Below are 16978 nucleotides of genomic sequence, written 5' to 3' on the forward strand. Positions count from 1 at the left end.
CGTGGCAATTATGGTGACCAATCATAGTTACGATATCTATAATAATTATTAGCTTAATGTAAACAGGGGCCATAAGATTACTATACAGTGTGTTAGTGTGAACACCGTTATCCTTGAAACCATCAAATGAGCCCATCAAAATGAACAACTTTTTCTATGAGAACAATGCTGGGAACTCAAAAAAATCCGCCCTCATTATACATATTGCCGATCCGGACATCCGTATGGGTATGAAGACGGCATTTTTTTGAGTTCCCAGCATTGTTCTCATAGAAAAAGTTGTTCATTTTGTGATGGGTTCATTTGATGGTTTCAAGGATAACGGTGTTTACACTGACATCTTGTATCTCGTCTAGATGACGCCCGCATCTTCGCTGCGCCAAAATTAGTTTATCGTATCGGAACCGTACATTTTGCCGGGATAAAAATATCCCATGTCCTTTCCGGGGGCTCAAAATATCTCCATACCCAATTTCAGTAGAATCGGTTAAGCGGTTTAGGCGTGTAGAGGTAACATACAGACAGACTGACGGACAAACATACAGACAGAATATAGACACACATTTTTTCACATAGCACTTATATATAGTACATATTTACATATACAGGGTGTAACAAAAATAAGTGATAATACTTTAGGGTGTGCACGTGTTCCTTGTAGAGAGTTCACTGTGAAAGTAGCAGCGCTGAAAGACGAATTTTTTTTTAAATAAATAAAATAAAATAAATAAATAAACGTTAAAATTTTTTTCACTTTTGTACGGGCAAGGGTCCGAGCGTCACGAGTTTCCCCATACAAAAGTGAAAAAAAATTGGTCTTTTAGCGCTGCTACTTTCACAGTGAACTCTCTACAAGGAACACGTGCACACCCTAAAGTATTATCACTTATTTTTGTTACAACCTGTATGTACCGCGAAGACACTTCCTCGATCTACGCTACGGGGAAAACCTCGAGTCTCGACACTCCGGCTCGCATTGACCCGCTTGTGTGACACACGAATTGTACACTTCACGATATCGTGTTTTCTCTTTTTATTTATAAAGTGTGGTCGCCGGATTGATAGAAATTTGACTAAAGCTAGTTGTCTCTTCCACGCCCGCACGAAAAACGGCAAATCACTCTTGTATGGAAGCCCCTTCGATCACTAAGGAAGCCCTGAATAGTTTATTTTATTTTGTTTTAAGTAGTTGTTTCTGAAATGTAATAACTGTCTAGCTAAAGTTATTCTTGAGATACAGCCTGACAGACAGCGATGTCTTGAAAAAGTAATAAGTTATATTTTGTTCAGCAACATTAAGGGCCTGTTTCACCACTTTCTGATAAAGTGCCGAATAGGCTATTCACAACTTTTTTGACAGATTCTCCATACTTGATCTGTCAAGTTAAGTGGTGAATAGACTATTCGGCACTTATCAAAAAGTGGTGAAACAGACCCTTAGTGTTTTTCAAAATTCGTAACGTCTCTATCGGTTATAATAAGCTTTAAATATTATATACAGTGTGTAACAAAAATAAGTGATAATACTTTAGGGTGTGTACGTGTTCCTTGTAGAGAGTTCACTGTGAAAGTAGCAGCGCTGAAAGACGATTTTTTTTCACTTTTGTATGGGTAAGGGCCCGAGCGTCACTTGTTTCCCCATACAAAAGTGAAAAAAATTTTTGGTCTTTCAGTGCTGCTGAAAGTCACAGTGAACTCTCTACAAGGAACACGTGCACACCCTAAAGTAATATCACTTATTTTTATTACACCCTGTATATTTACTAGATGACGCCCGCAAGTCGCAACTCCGTTGCGCGCCAAAATTAATTTATCGCGCGGGAACCGTACATTTTATCCGGGATAAAAAGTAACCTTTGTCCTTTCCCGGGACTTCGTCGATCTTAGTATTTATAAATTTCATCAAAATCTGTTCAGCGGTTTAAGCTTGAAGAGGTAGCAGACAGACAGTATTATACGTGGGAGAGCCATGCTTCGGCACGAATGGGCCGGCTCGACCGGAGAAATACCACGTTCTCACAGAAAACCGGCGTGAAACAGCGCTTGCGCTGTGTTTCGCCGAGTGAGTGAATTTACCGGAGGCCCAATCCCCTACCCTATTCCCTTCCCTACCCTCCCCTATTCCCTTTCCCTCCCATCCCTATCCTCCCCTATTACCCTATTCCGTCTTAAAAGGCCGGCAACGCACCTGCATCTCCTCTGATCCTGCGAGTGTCCATGGGCGACGGAAGTTGCTTTCCATCAGGTGACCCGTTTGCTCGTTTGCCCCCTTATTTCATTAAAAAAAAAGACAGACACACTTTCGCATTTATACTAGTGTGGATTTCCCCCTAAATAACATTTTATTTGCTCCACAAAATAATAATTTCTCAGTCGAGTGTACCGTGGCCTTGTTGAGCACAATAACACGTGCCGCGCATTCTGTATTCGCTATACAGTATGTTTGTATTTTGTAAACGAGGGTTAATAGTTAATACCTATCTTAAATTGTCCCTTGGCCTTCCGATGGCCTTTTTAAATTTTGTTTGTCGTTTTCTGTAAACTTCTTTAGATCGTCTTGAGTTTCAGGTTGATTTATTTTCTGGAAGTATTAAAAAAAAATTGGGAAGTCTGAATGATTTAATTTATAAATTTATAAAGGTGTAGTTAATCACTGGAAGAATGTTTTTCTCGCTTATCACTTAATAAAAATTTTATCAGGAGTTAGGACTGTTTCGATATTATTAAAATAAACTCTATTATAAGAATTCTGTAACTTCTTAGTCCACAATAAAGAAACTTCGCTGTCGGGATTGTAAAATTATGAAAGTAACATTTCATTTGCGAGACAGCTAATAAACTCGCTCTGTTTTTACTGTCCAGTTAAATTATATTTAAAACGAACTCGACTGCACTCGCTTATTAACATATAATATGCAGTATTATGCACTATCTGCATAGTTTTGCATATTTGCTATGCATCTGTGAGTCCACTGTTATAATTAAACAAAATGTTGGTAATATAATGTGTTGTTACTTGTTGCTTATGATGATGATGATATTAACACTCATGTTTTTTTGGAATTAAACCAAAACCATAAACTTTTTAACGTTACATCATGTTACATTATCCGAAAATTGTTACATCTGTTTTCCCCGTTGCGATTTCTGATAAAGATTATGGCAATAAAAAACAGAGACACACGTAAATGGCGTCATCGCATCGCAATCAGTGTTTTAGGATATCGCGAGTTGGCGGGGCGGGGCGGCGCGTGTCAACGGCCGCAGGTGGCTCCGTGTCGTTGCCATTGTCTCGCCAGTCGCCAGGGTTGCCGACTGGACCACTTTTTGCGCCACGTCATTGACAATGCCGAAGGACGTCGTGACTTTTGACAGTAACAAGATTTAATTCTGAATGACAGACAGACAGAAAAACAATATTTTGCGTCAATCGATTGTTTTGAAGCGTATCGTTTTGATTTTTGCGCGGCCTTGCAATTAAAATTGTTATTATATAATAATAATAGCTCCCACACCGGTTTCGGTGACGGTGGCCGGTTTCATTGAGACCAGGCCAGCTACGCAGGAGTAATTTTATAGTGCCCAAGTGTGTGTGCGCAGTACACAAGAGCACTCTCTATTCCTTTACTCTCATAACCCAGTGGGACGGAAGACCGACACGACTGGCGAGAGATCAGGCGCAGGACCGACTTTTTACATGCCCATCCGAAGCATGGATCATCTTGTCAGACAATCAGGTGATCAGCCTGCATTGTCCAACTTGCAACAACAACCAAACTTGGAAATAACATGTTTCCAACGCGGGAATCGAACCCACGACCTCCGAGTCAAGAGCCACGCTCTATAACACTAGACCACGGAGGCGTTATTATATGGCAAAGGTATAGAAGTTGATTCAATTATTTTGTGAATTGGGATTTAATGCACCAATACAAGTAACGAACATGTAGAGGGAACATATTTTGTTTATGATTGCCCATGTTTTCCCAACTTGGAGGTAATAATTAACACAATATAACAATCTGTGACAATAGTTTCTTTACGCAAAGTTGGCAACCCTGGGTGAAAGTCGTCGCATGTAATCACCCTGTATCGAAGTGGGGTTGCGAATGTTTGATTAGAATACAAATTATTACCTCTTTTATTTATTTTATCGATAAGTTTTATTGTTTATTGTATCTGTATTGATTTTACTCCACGTGCCTATTGTTTTCTACATTGTTATCTTATTTATAACATTACAACAGTCCGAGTCAGTGGTATCATAGTATAAATTGTATGCAATAAGTTAACAAAGTCGTTTTCTTGAAATCGAACTTGCTTAACGGAATAATGATTAACGTGTAATGTATGTCTGTCGTGATACTGCACTGTTTTTCTACTTCAAGTCCTCGCAAATCAGTAAAGATGATCGTGTTATTTAGGTTTATTTTTGTCGCCAGTAAGCGTCTGTCTTTGTATAAGAGAATGCGGCAGGACATGTCAAAGAAGAGAATTAATTTTGAGGTGCAGCGCAGACGACAGACTATCCGTGACGCAATTTTTAGCCTGTGGAAATTGAACCTATGCAATTATATGCAGTAACGCACACGACGCGCAAAAAGTCCGGCGCGTTACTGCATATAATTGCATAGATTCTATTTCCACAGACTAAAAAGTGCGTCACGGATAGTCTGTCGTCTGCGCTGCGCCTAAGTTTCAGATTACCGACTAGTTCGAACTTCGAAGCACCATTGTTGTGCACGTTCCTTTTTAATGATAATCATCCCTATAATTTAAATTGCCGTAGAGACACCAAAATGTTACCGTATATTAATTGAATTCTTTATTTTTAATGGATTGGCCACGGGCGCAGGCGGCGTCGCTCAATTCATCTTTAGGGTTCCGTACCCAAAGGGTAAAAACGGGACCCTATTACTAAGACTTCATTGTCTGTCCTTCTGTCCTGTCTCCTGGGTGTATCTCAAAATCCGCTATAGCTAGACTAATGAAATTTTCACAGATTGTGTATTGTGTGAGTCGGACTCGCGTACGAAGGGTTCCGTACCGTTATAGTGCAAAAATAGACCAAAAATTGTGTTTTTGCATGGGAGCCCGTCTTAATTTTTTATTTAATATCAATATTATTATTAAATATTAAAGTACACAAAAAACTAAGGATTGTGTGAAAAATTCAAGTACCTACTATTACTATCATTGATATAGATAAAAAAAGGCCAAAAAAATAACGTTTGTTGTATGGAAGCCCCCCTTAAATATTAATTTTATTTTGTTTTTAGTATTTGTTGTTATAGCGGCAACAGAAATACACAATCTGTGAGAGAAGTCTACCTATAGCATTTCTTGAGATACAACTTGGAGACAGAAAGACAGACGGACAGACAGAAGTCTCAGTAATAGGGTCCTGTTTTTACCCTTTGGGTACGGAACCCTAAAAATGAGTAACTGCTCTAATGTTGTAAAATGTTAGATACCTACCCATTTCATCAACTCGTGTCTTCAATTATTATTATCAGTTTTTTTTTCTCTATTTCACGCGCTCAATTGGTTCCGTTTAATTTTTATTAGAGCTCGGTAGAGAAAGGAATACGTGATTCGATAACCTTTATATTTTGATAATGAATACACGGTTATTAATTACTTATACTCGTAGACTTATACACTTCGTTTAGAATTGTATCTCCGATAAGAATTCTTAATTCCAACAAACGTAGTATTATGTTCATAGAAACTTACGTGTAAAATAAGTCTGAATGCCCTTATACATATTGTCAGTTGCCCTTTATTAGGGTTCTGTAGCCAAATGGCAAAAAACGGAACCCTTATAGATTCGTCATGTCTGTCTGTCTGTCTGTCTGTCTGTCTGTCTGTCTGTCTGTCCGTCCGTATGTCACAACCACTTTTTTGACATTAGTTTTTATTAGACAACATTACGATTTACGAGAAAATTATACGAAATAAAATTTTATAATAGCTGCAACAAACGTTTTATAATAGGTGTTTTGATGTTGGGCCATGATATTGATAGATCGTGTTCGTGTGGTCTTAACCGACTGTGGCGACCCGGGTGGTGTAATATTATGTAACAAATAAAAATAATATTATAAGGTCCAAACCACGAGAGAAGGTCTAAAATTTTGCCATTAAACAAATATTATAAATAAGATGTTTAATGATTTGCCCGTGGCTTCTTACACCATACCGAGTGTAAAAGTGCCTAATAGGCTATTCACAACTTTTTTGACAGATTCTCCATACTTGATCTGTCAAGATAATTGGTGGATAGCCTTATCAGGAAGTGGTGAAACAGGCCCTAAGTATTTTACTTTGTTAAAAGATATTATGTATTTAGAATTCGCGTAATACAGGCTACATAATAGCTCCCACACCGGTTTCGGTGACGGTGGCCGGTTTCATTGAAAACCAGGCCAGCTACGCAGCGCGCAGGAATAATTTTATAGTGCCCAAGTGTGTACGCAGTACACAAGAGCACTCTCTATTCCTTTACTCTCATAACCCAGTGGGACGGAAGACTGACAGGACCGGCGAGAGATCAGGCGCAGGACCGATTTTTTACATGTACATCCGACGCATAGATCATCTTACTTGTCAGACAATCAGGTGATCAGCCTGCATTGTCCTAACCAAACTTGGTATTTCCATGTTTCCAACGCGAGAATCGAACCCACGAACTCGTCAAGAGCCGCGCTCTATACCACGACCACGGAGGCGTTACTGCCAACAGGCTACATATTTACATAGTCGGAATAACGGTTTTAGTTTTTGATGATGCAAGGTGTCTGGAATGCACTCATTCACCAATAATGGTCATATATTGAGCCACGTCTAATTCTGCTCGCATCTTTATTTGTTCTTATCACGAAGGCTGCTCGCGTGTGTAATAATAATAGTATTTTCGTGCCATTAGAGAATTGTCTGAGTGGACTTTCGACGTTAATATTACCACTAATAGGATAGTAGTGTCAATGTCGTCTATGTAGTTTGTTTCAGCGTAAGGTGTTGTTTGGTTATTGCGAAATTACTTATTTGCGAGATCGTTTCGATCCATCGCAAAAAGATAGTATGAGCTGGTTCCTTCAATTTACTTCTAAATTCCCTATAGTTCGTGTCCAAGCAGCCGTCCTTAGACACAACACAGTATGGAGGAAAGTTTTAAAGTTGAGCTGAAACTGTAAATTACTAAATATTGTACCATCGAAGAAATTGATTCGTAGGCAGTTGACGGACCCACATCATTTGATCTGACGGCTGGGTTTGACGTAACGCGACCAAATTACGTAGGTCTGCCATCTATTTGCCTATGAATCTAATTCTCTGATAGTACATAATTACTAAGCAATTTTAACAGTATAATTATGATTTTCTAATTCCTTTAATATGAATAATGAACTGTTATAAATAATATCGTAAGTCTTAACATTGGACTGATTTAACATTTTAATCACTCATATAAGCAGTGTTTTACTAGAATCTACATTAGTGGTACTTAGCATACAATCTGTATGCAACAATGCTGGCTGCGGCCTTGGTATTGGCTGGTTACTGTGATGAGGAAGCGGGTAATCGTATCCCCCATCGGTGATGCAACCTCCTGCTTATGAGCTCTGTGGTCTGATTCTGGTCAGACTCATTATGATGCAATTGATGATTGATTTGCTTGGAAATTATGTATTAGTGTTGATTGTTGGAAATGAAATTATTTAGAATAGGCTGTTTAAGAGTTACTTGGTATATAAGGTGTAAAAATCATCTACAGTTTTTTTTGTATGTAATCTACTGCTCACATAAAAAAGGAGGGCGAGCTAGCATTAAAGGCATCTTATTATATTTTACTTTGAGTATGATAAGTGATAACCATTTTTCTGCCCAAATATTCCCTTAACAAAGTAGATTTTTAGACCAAACTAGCTGTCCCGGCAAACATTTCTTTGCCATATAAAGTACTAGCTGTTGCCCGCGACATCGTCTGCGTGGACTTTAGTTTATAGCGCGCGGTGTCAACAAAATTTGTCAAATTTAAAAACTTTTTAAAACCCTGGCAAGTGGTACCCCTCTTAGGGCCGCGCTACACCGGAATGGCAGCGCTGAAAGTGCTCGCCTCGCCGCTGCTATTCCGGTGTAGCGCGGCCCTTAATTAATCAAAATACCCAAAAACAGTTGTGCAGTGTGCACATAATCTATACTAATATTATAAATGCGAACGTATCTCTGTCTGTCTGTCTGTCTGTCTGTCAGTCTCGCTTTCACGCCAAACGCCAAAAGTATCTCTGTCTGTCTGTCTGTCTGTCTGTCTGTCAGTCTCGCTTTCACGCCAAACGCCAAAACTTCCGAACCGATTGTAATGAAATTTTGTATACAGATAGTCTAAAGCCTGAGAAAGGACATAGGCTACTTTTTTTACTGGAAAAAAGGGTTGTAAGGGGGTGAAAATGAGTAAATTTGTTCAAATTAACAAGTTAGTTCCAACAATTCATAATAGATGGCGCCGTGAGTCTTCTACATCGCGCTGACGCTTGCTCAAAAGTCTTTCTATAAGACGTGGTATCATTTTACATTTAAGTTTCGATTTTTTTCGATTGTTATATCTATTCTACGGTATTAAATAACTCAGTACTTTATCTGTGTGTGACGTAACCTTAAATCTATCAATGATAAATAGTTTATGGGTAAAGTTGTGTAATTGGAGGGCTAAATAAGCTTTAAAATTTGGCATAAAATATAAAGTTTAATATTAAAAAATGAAATACTTATTGTATGCACACTGCACAGCTCTATTGATTTAAGGGGTACCAGGGTTTTTTTATAAAAGCTTTTGACACCAATTTTGTTGACATCGCGCGCTATAAACTGAAGTCCACGCGGACGAAGTCGCGGGCAACAGCTAGTAATATTATACATAAAATATGTTTAAGATTTTTGAAATTTTATTTTAATACACATCCAAGACCCAGGAACATTGAAAACTTTTTGTTCCGCCTGCGGGACTCGAACCCAGGACCCCCGGGATGAGCGCTGGCCACGCGCAATGCGAATTCATTTTCATCGATATTTTCATGGAAATAAGATATTTTCCCACATCAAAATGTAGCCTATGTCCTTTCTCAGACTCTAGAATAACTGTGTACAAAATTTCATTGCAATCGGTTCAGTAGTTTTGGCGTGAAAGCAAGACAGACAGACAGAGATATTTTCGCATTTATAATATTAGTATGGATTATTTTAATACACATCCAAGACCCAGGAACATTGAAAACTTTTTGTTCCGCCTGCGGGACTCGAACCCAGGACCCCCGGGATGAGCGCTGGCCACGCGCAATGCGAATTCATTTTCATCGATATTTTCATGGAAATAAGATATTTTCCCACATCAAAATGTAGCCTATGTCCTTTCTCAGACTCTAGAATAACTGTATACAAAATTTCATTGCAATCGGTTCAGTAGCTTTGGTGTGAAAGCAAGACAGACAGACAGACAGACAGAGATACTTTCGCATTTATAATATTAGTATGGATTTCGCCCGTATCATTTTATTGAAGTGACTAAATAATGGATAGCGATGGCAACGTCCATCGCTATCCCGTCGCACAAACAATTGTCGCCGTCAGTCTCGAGTTGTAATAATTTACTATTATTTATTCGACAAATGCACTTATCAATATAAAAAGTACCCAGTAGCCGATTCTCAGACCCACTGAATATGCATATAAAATTTGGTTAAAATCAGTAAAGCCGTTTCGGAGGAGTACGCGGCCTAACATTGTGTCACGAGAATTTTATATACTTATTAGATTAATAGTATAATTTAAAACTAATCTCACATTTAATTAATCTCTTATAAAATGGATCTTAGTATTCCGAACGACTAAGAACATTTTTTCGTGTAATCGATGGAACATGGGTGTCCAATATTTTCCCGTGTGATAGAAAACCGGAGGATCATTTCATAGTTGATAGGATCTTGTTACGGGCAAAACCGAGGTTCATGAGGAAACGGCGAATTGGCCACTTGTGGCGTGCGTGAGTTTTTACGTCAGGTAATGTGATTGAGAACTTTCGTACTGGATAGACGTAATCATTTTAGTGGTAAGTTCTTACGTGGATCATGGTCTCTATAATGACATTAATTATTTGGTCACTTTGGTGTTTAGCTTTCACATGGACTAAGATCTCTTTATCACATAATTATTATTTACTTTAAAGGCATAAGGGAAAATATTTCCCTGAAAATAATTCACTAATTATAATTCACAAAAAATAAAACACTAGAATTTATAATTTCTAACTATAAATTCTAGTACTTTACATATACATATTTTTCGTTTGTCTTTGTCTAAGGGGTCACTTAACTATTTTGTTCTCTTTCTTCTATCTAGGTGTTTCCCGCATATATTTACGCAATAAAATGTAGAGCTTATGTGGTCCACTCTAAATATGTGCGAAATTCAAACACCAAAACCTTAATAAATAATATGAACTAGAGATCGACCAATGGTCGAAATTCGACCTTAGTTTCAACGACATTAGGACTACTACCTATATTTTGAAAAAAAAATATTGACTATCATATTTTTTTCAACTCTTGTCTCTGGGACTCGGCTGATCTCAGACTGGCCGTGTAAGCATTGTCTAATAGTATCTAAGATTCATTAAAAAACTATAATCCATTTTCAATTTGTCACCTTCTTGTTAACAGACTTGAACCATAAATAAAAGAGTATAATTCGTATGTATAGGCTTGTCACTCAAAAATCTGTCATTTTTCCTAGTGTGTGTGTTGTAGTGTTTGTAATGTTTTATTTGTTAAAAAAATGTATGATAAAAGCATAATTTCAAAATAATATTAGCTCGATGCACTCCTGAGTCCTGCACCATATAAACTATAACTGTGCAAAATTTCATTCACCTACGTTTTCCCATTTTTCGTCAAAAGGGATACAAAGTTTTTGGCTCACGTATATTAATATATAGATATTAAATACAGCTTATAACGATGGTTAAAGATTAACAAACTAATATTATAAAACGTTACCGTAATTAATGTACATAGCGCTATATAAATGGTTAATCGCGGCCGGCTCACATGGGCCCGGAGTTCGGAGTTTGCCAATAACTTACATATTACCCGGTAATACCGGTGTTGCACGCTCACGTTAAGGAACTGTTAATTAATTTTCAAGTACACTTCACTTGTTCTTAAACGTTGACGCTGGAGGTTCATTCAAAATAATTCTTCGGTTAAATTTACAATTATGTTTCCATAATTTATTTGTAACTACATGACGCCCGCAACTCCGTTGCGCCAAAATTCGGTTATCGCGTGGGAACCGTATATTTTTCCGGGGTAAAAAGTATTCCCGGGACTCAAAGTATCTGCATACCAAATTTCAGCAAAATTGGTCAAGCAGTTGAGTGTGAAGAGGTAACAGACAGACAGACCCACTTTCACATTTATAATACTTGTAAAGATTTGTAGTTAACGTCTACGCCCTACGCTACAAGTTGGATAACAGATGGCATTTGGTGGGCATATCCCCATCTGAATGGCAACTCTTGACTCTATACGTCCCCTAAAGTTATTGCGAATCGTCGCTAGCGCCTGCTAAATACTAATCCCCAATAATGCCTCCTGTTTGTCTTGACTCCTGATTCCCTTAAATCAGGACTAACAGGAGGCATTATTGGGGATTAGTATTTAGCAGGCGCTATTTATAAGAGAAATTGTATCTCCTCCTCATTTCCTCCTCCCATCTTCATCGTTGCATTCTTCAACACACAGAACAACTCCAACAATGATCAATCCATTCAATCATTCGGTTCCGGTTCGCGATAATCTTAATGATTCAATAAACATGGGGCGTTAGACTGTAAATAGATGGGCGACCTAAGACAGAGTTCTGTTATCCGCGGCCGCGCAATTGCAAATAGATTATCCAGATGATGGTCGACTGGATACGCGCCATTTGGACGCCAATGTACAGTACGTTCGGAGTTGTTTTACCTCGGAGTTACTATGAAAGTGATCCTTGTGTTATTGGTATAAAGGTGCTGTCAGTAGCTCTGGACGAATTGTACCAATTCAACCTAGTATAATAATACTTAGATTGTTATCAACTGTTATTTCGTTAGTTGTGACTAAATATACTATACTAGTTTTGACAGTACAAAATCCATAATGAACGCAAATGGATTAGTACTCTTAAATTCCCTAAAAGTAACGCCATACAGCCTTATTTCAATTCTTAGGAACTCATACTGCATACACTATTTCACGTAAGTTTAGCTGTCACAATAAAACATTGTCCCATACGAGGAGCATCGCTGAAAGCCACAAGTCCACAATAGACAAGACGTTCTCGCAAATTTACGGAGCGGCTAAATATTTACGACGAGCATTAAAATATACGGCGGATAATACGCGTCGGTGCCGCAATCTAGCCATCGAAGCAACTGGAACTCCTTTGTCCTCCTCGCAATCTCCATAAACCAGCTAAACACCTAGCCGAGATTCAACCCCCCGGGAGGCGCCCCCACCTTTATAAGAGTGCTTAAAGGCGCGTCCACAACGACGTTTATGTGAATAAATGAAAATATAATGCAAATATTTATAAGCCTTTGTATTGTGAGTGTTACCTTGAATTCATTTCGGCTTTTGTGTCGTGGCACTCGAGTAACTTCCGAATTGCGTATTTTGACTTCTTTGATTACTGTGTTAATGGAGTCGCGTTGAAACGACGTTTTTATTTATTTTATGCGAGTTTAATATTTAATTTTTTCATTATGTAGGGACTAGGGATATATTTTGATTTAATCAAAGATTTAACAATATTAGCTCTATACTATCTAGACTCTAGAGTGAGAAGACGTACCGTAACTCTTTGTATAATAAAATAGTCACTAAGATGATCACTCCTTTTTATGCCTATTTTAAACATCTTTTGGCCCGTGTCGTCGCATACATATCGTGTTTTTTATTCATTTTCCGCTGCAACCTCTGTACGGCCGTATGATGGCTTTCAATTCCCCATCACCTGGATATCCGAGTATAAAACACCTGGTAGCCCCCTTGTTTTGTTATTTATTTTTATTACCAAGTTCCGCTTTGGATTAAATTCAGCAACGCAAAATGTAGAGTTTTGTGTTAGAAATTGAGCTTAGAGACAGGTGAGATACACCACGAATACGAGGAAATGGAGGAACGATTCCACCCATGGTCAATTCTAAACCCAGACTGGCATAAGTACGGACTTCCCTTAATCAAAAGTTTTACCTATTCTTGCATTGCCTCTTCTTGGGAAAAAGAGACAGCACGTAACCGACTTCAAGTAGCCTTTAAGTATTCGCAAGTTTCATCTGTCTCCCGCTCAAGTAATCATAATAAAGTACCCGAACACGTATCCGTGGGGTTGAAAGTGTTCTCTAGATTGGTCGCGCTGTGGCGGACGATCGCCGTCTAGACTTGACGACCTCTGTGGCTCAGTGGTGAGCGCGTTGGTAGCTCAAGCCGGGGGTCGCGGGTTCGAATCCCGCCGACGGAACAAAAAGTTTTCAATGTTCCCGGGTCTGGATGTATATATTAAATATGTGTAATGATATAATAAAAATCTTAAATATATGTACAGTATAAAAGTATTAAATATATTTCCGTTGTCTGGTACCTGTAACACAAGTCCTTTAGGTACTTAGCACGGGGCCAGACTGACGTGGTGTGAAGCGTCCATAGAATAAAAAAAAAAAAAAGACTTGGGCGTAATGGCTAGCTGTTTTACTAAGAGCTACAGGTTCAAATTCAACATTATTTGAGGTTAATGAGAGGAAGTGCTTGCTTATGTGTATTGATTCTAGATTTTCCTCTGTGTCTATGACGACAGATGATGATAGTATGATATAGTGACAGAAAATCGAATGCAATGTTAAAACATTATCAAATATTAATTTGTTTTTTATTTACATGGTAGCCATAGAAAATTTTATTTGCCGATAAGCGATTCTAATAGCTCTATCATTTTCATTCTATTGGGACCGCCCTAGTAATATTTTCATAAAAACTCTTAAACTTACCTCTCCATATCGAATGCCTCATTTATTTGAGCTACAAGCTTTAAATCCACTACCACGCCTCTCTTATTAGCTACAAAGGTAAACATAACTGCCGTTAAGGTATTTAGCGCTTGCGATAAGTGTTATACAGCCTAATCGCGCTAATGTAACTGTCCCTAGTTCTAATAAAAAATAATGCCTAAGTGTACTTAGACACAACAAATTGGTACAGTCACGCAAATTTAGTCGCCGGCTACAATAACTTAATAACAGTACGTTCCGAGTTGAACCAATAAAATTCCATTACTTTTTCCCTTTGTTATTTGTATGAGCATAAAGCGCATTGTGGTGTATAAAGTTATTCAAATAAACAGTCCGGCTGAAATAGTTTTCAATTTCAAAAGTTGTTTTTCAAATTGAGCCTTCGCCGGGCGGACGTATATTTATCGAGCTCTCAACTTTATTTAAAATATTGTTATTTATCGAGTGCGATTAATCTTTATGCGTTTATCGTTCTAATTAGTATTCGTGGATTTAGTTTGTATAGGCCAATTAGTTTATTGACTGCGTAGCGTGACAAAGCTGAAAGGGATGTTTATTCGGTTGACCTTTGAAAATTCAATTTCATATAAAGTGAATCATCACTTTGACCCTTCAGAAATCATTCTGAAGGGTCAAAGAGACATTTATTGTTATTCACCATGTCTATTTAAGAAATTAGCGAAAAATTTTTGGGCTCGTTTCCATAATATTTTCCCAATTATTAGAAACAATAGGTTTTCATAAATTTTACGCTTACCAAGGTCTAGGAAACGAAGTTTTAAGGATTTAAGGCAGGTAGAATGTAAAAACTTTCGCACTCAGCTCTTTCTATAATCTTACAAAATCTCGGATGGTGTTTATTATCTTTTTTGAGAAAACTTTGATCCAAATTTTAGTATGCGGGCCGGCGCACTATATTTACGTCGGGTGATATGTTGTTATTAATATGGCGCATTGTTTCAGGCCACCCATCGCGGCGGGAGAACGAGTTCAAAAAACCTGCGCACGCGCCTCAGAACGGGCGGATACACCATCGGCCCTATTACAACAAGGTAAGAACTATAATCGTTTGACGGAAGACTGGCATCATGCTGGCAGCTGGAGGTACAAAGTAAGGATAGAGATCATACTGCAGATAGATACGGCCACCAAAAGGAATAGCATGCAATCGTGATCGGTGTTGTCATATTTTGCCATTGGAATTACAGCGTCGAGCTCTAAGAATGCCGACATGAGTTGTAAGAGGCCCATACATAACAGATAACTATGGTGCAAAGCTTGAGACCGGTCACATATTATTACTTGAAAGTTGAAAGTTAATGTTATCTTAGCTGAAAATTTCGTGATTATTCTCTTGGTCTCCATAGGTGATCTACACTCTATTTAGGCCATCTCAGTCGACAAATGATATATGAAACTATTAAAATGATTATGCCTGCAGTTGTTACAAACTTTAAAGGGCCCGTTCACTGCAGGCTGCCGTGCAGTCGCCGGCTTATGCAGGATGCAGGATAGAGAATGGTGTCGCAGGCCTGCATGGCGGCCGGCCTGCGACACCATTCACAATCCTGCATAAGCCGGCGGACGGCACGGCGGACTGCAATGCAGGATAGTGAATGGGCCACTTTAAAGTTATTTTAGTCGGTGACGTCACTTCTTAGTGGTCGACAAACATAATTAAGTACTCAAGACAATAAATACACGAGCACTATCACTTCGCTATGTAAATTCAGCGCCGCTTGAATTTTCAACTCTAGTCGTATAGAAGAAGTTAGAAATTTATAAACGCGGGGCGTGCGGCACGTTAAGAGTAAGAGGCAATTAAGACTTTCAACGTGCCCAAACAACGTCACAAATATCATTTGAAACGTTTTATCTTGACAATTGCGAAGAAATTACGAGGCTTCGTGACGGGAATCCCGGAGTATGAACGTCTCGGTGGTGCGGTTTTTGTCTCTTTTTTAATTCAGATTCGCGGAGACACAACGAAATGAAATAATTGTTTCGTACATGAACGTCGTCTGTAACGTGACTTGGATTGTTTGCTGATTGAAATAACTTTGTGTTTTTAGAGATAAAGTACCTAAAACTTTAACACAACATCATATACCTATAGGTATATGATGTTGTGTTAAAGTTTTAGGTAATTCTTTAGCTTCTAGTTAAAATAGTTCTTTATTGTGCGCTTTCCCCCATATACCTATCAATGAACGAAGATAACTCTATAATAGTGGCTAAGTTAATGAAACAAAAATATAATTAACTAAATAATGCCCGCAACTCCGTTGCTCCAAAATTTCTTTATCGCGAAGGAACCGTACTTTTTACGGGATTAAGAGGAGTCCACACCACCGTTTTTCCATACAAACGTTGTCCCCTGTTTCCTCCCTGGATAATGCCGGTAGAGTTATGATTTTTTCCTGAATATCTATGGCCACTATTAGCATGTCCCTATGTTTTCTTTTTTTTCATAATTTTATTAAAAAAGATAAGAACGTCCAAAACCCAAAAAATGGCCAGATTTTCCTCTGTGTTCAAACACCCAGAAAACAAAACTGGCTAAAATATACAAAAAAAATAAAACATAGGAACACAGCTCAAGCCTTGCCTCTAGGTCAATTCGGGCACCGCTAAGCTCCGCTCCGCTTCAGTGGAAACACAGCCTAAAAGTAGCCTCTGTTCTTTCCCGAGATTCTAAGTATAGAAAAATCGCTTCAGCGGTTTGAGCGTGAAGAGGTAACAGACAGATAGACAGATTTTCGCATTTATAATATTAAGTATGGATGGATGAACAAAATTGTCATTTAATACGAAAATGCTGATGCCTAGTGTCCACGGCGAGCACATATTTTACTCGTACGTAGCAAACATAATATC

At 38.3% G+C, this 16978-nt stretch overlaps 1 protein-coding gene across 6 annotated transcripts in view; it reads left to right on the forward strand.

Annotated features, from left to right (window-relative positions):
• The window catches only part of LOC121726676 (AF4/FMR2 family member 4), a 229147-nt gene that overhangs the window by 158657 nt on the left and 53512 nt on the right, over window positions 1–16978 (forward strand). For all 6 annotated transcript variants that reach the window (XM_042114140.1, XM_042114142.1, XM_042114138.1 and 3 more), the window contains one exon: window positions 15065–15153. In XM_042114140.1, coding sequence (XP_041970074.1) covers window positions 15065–15153 — 89 coding nt within the window. The remainder of the gene's footprint in view (window positions 1–15064; window positions 15154–16978) is intronic.

Source organism: Aricia agestis, chromosome 4, assembly GCF_905147365.1.
Source record: "Aricia agestis chromosome 4, ilAriAges1.1, whole genome shotgun sequence".
Lineage (NCBI taxonomy): Eukaryota > Metazoa > Arthropoda > Insecta > Lepidoptera > Lycaenidae > Aricia > Aricia agestis.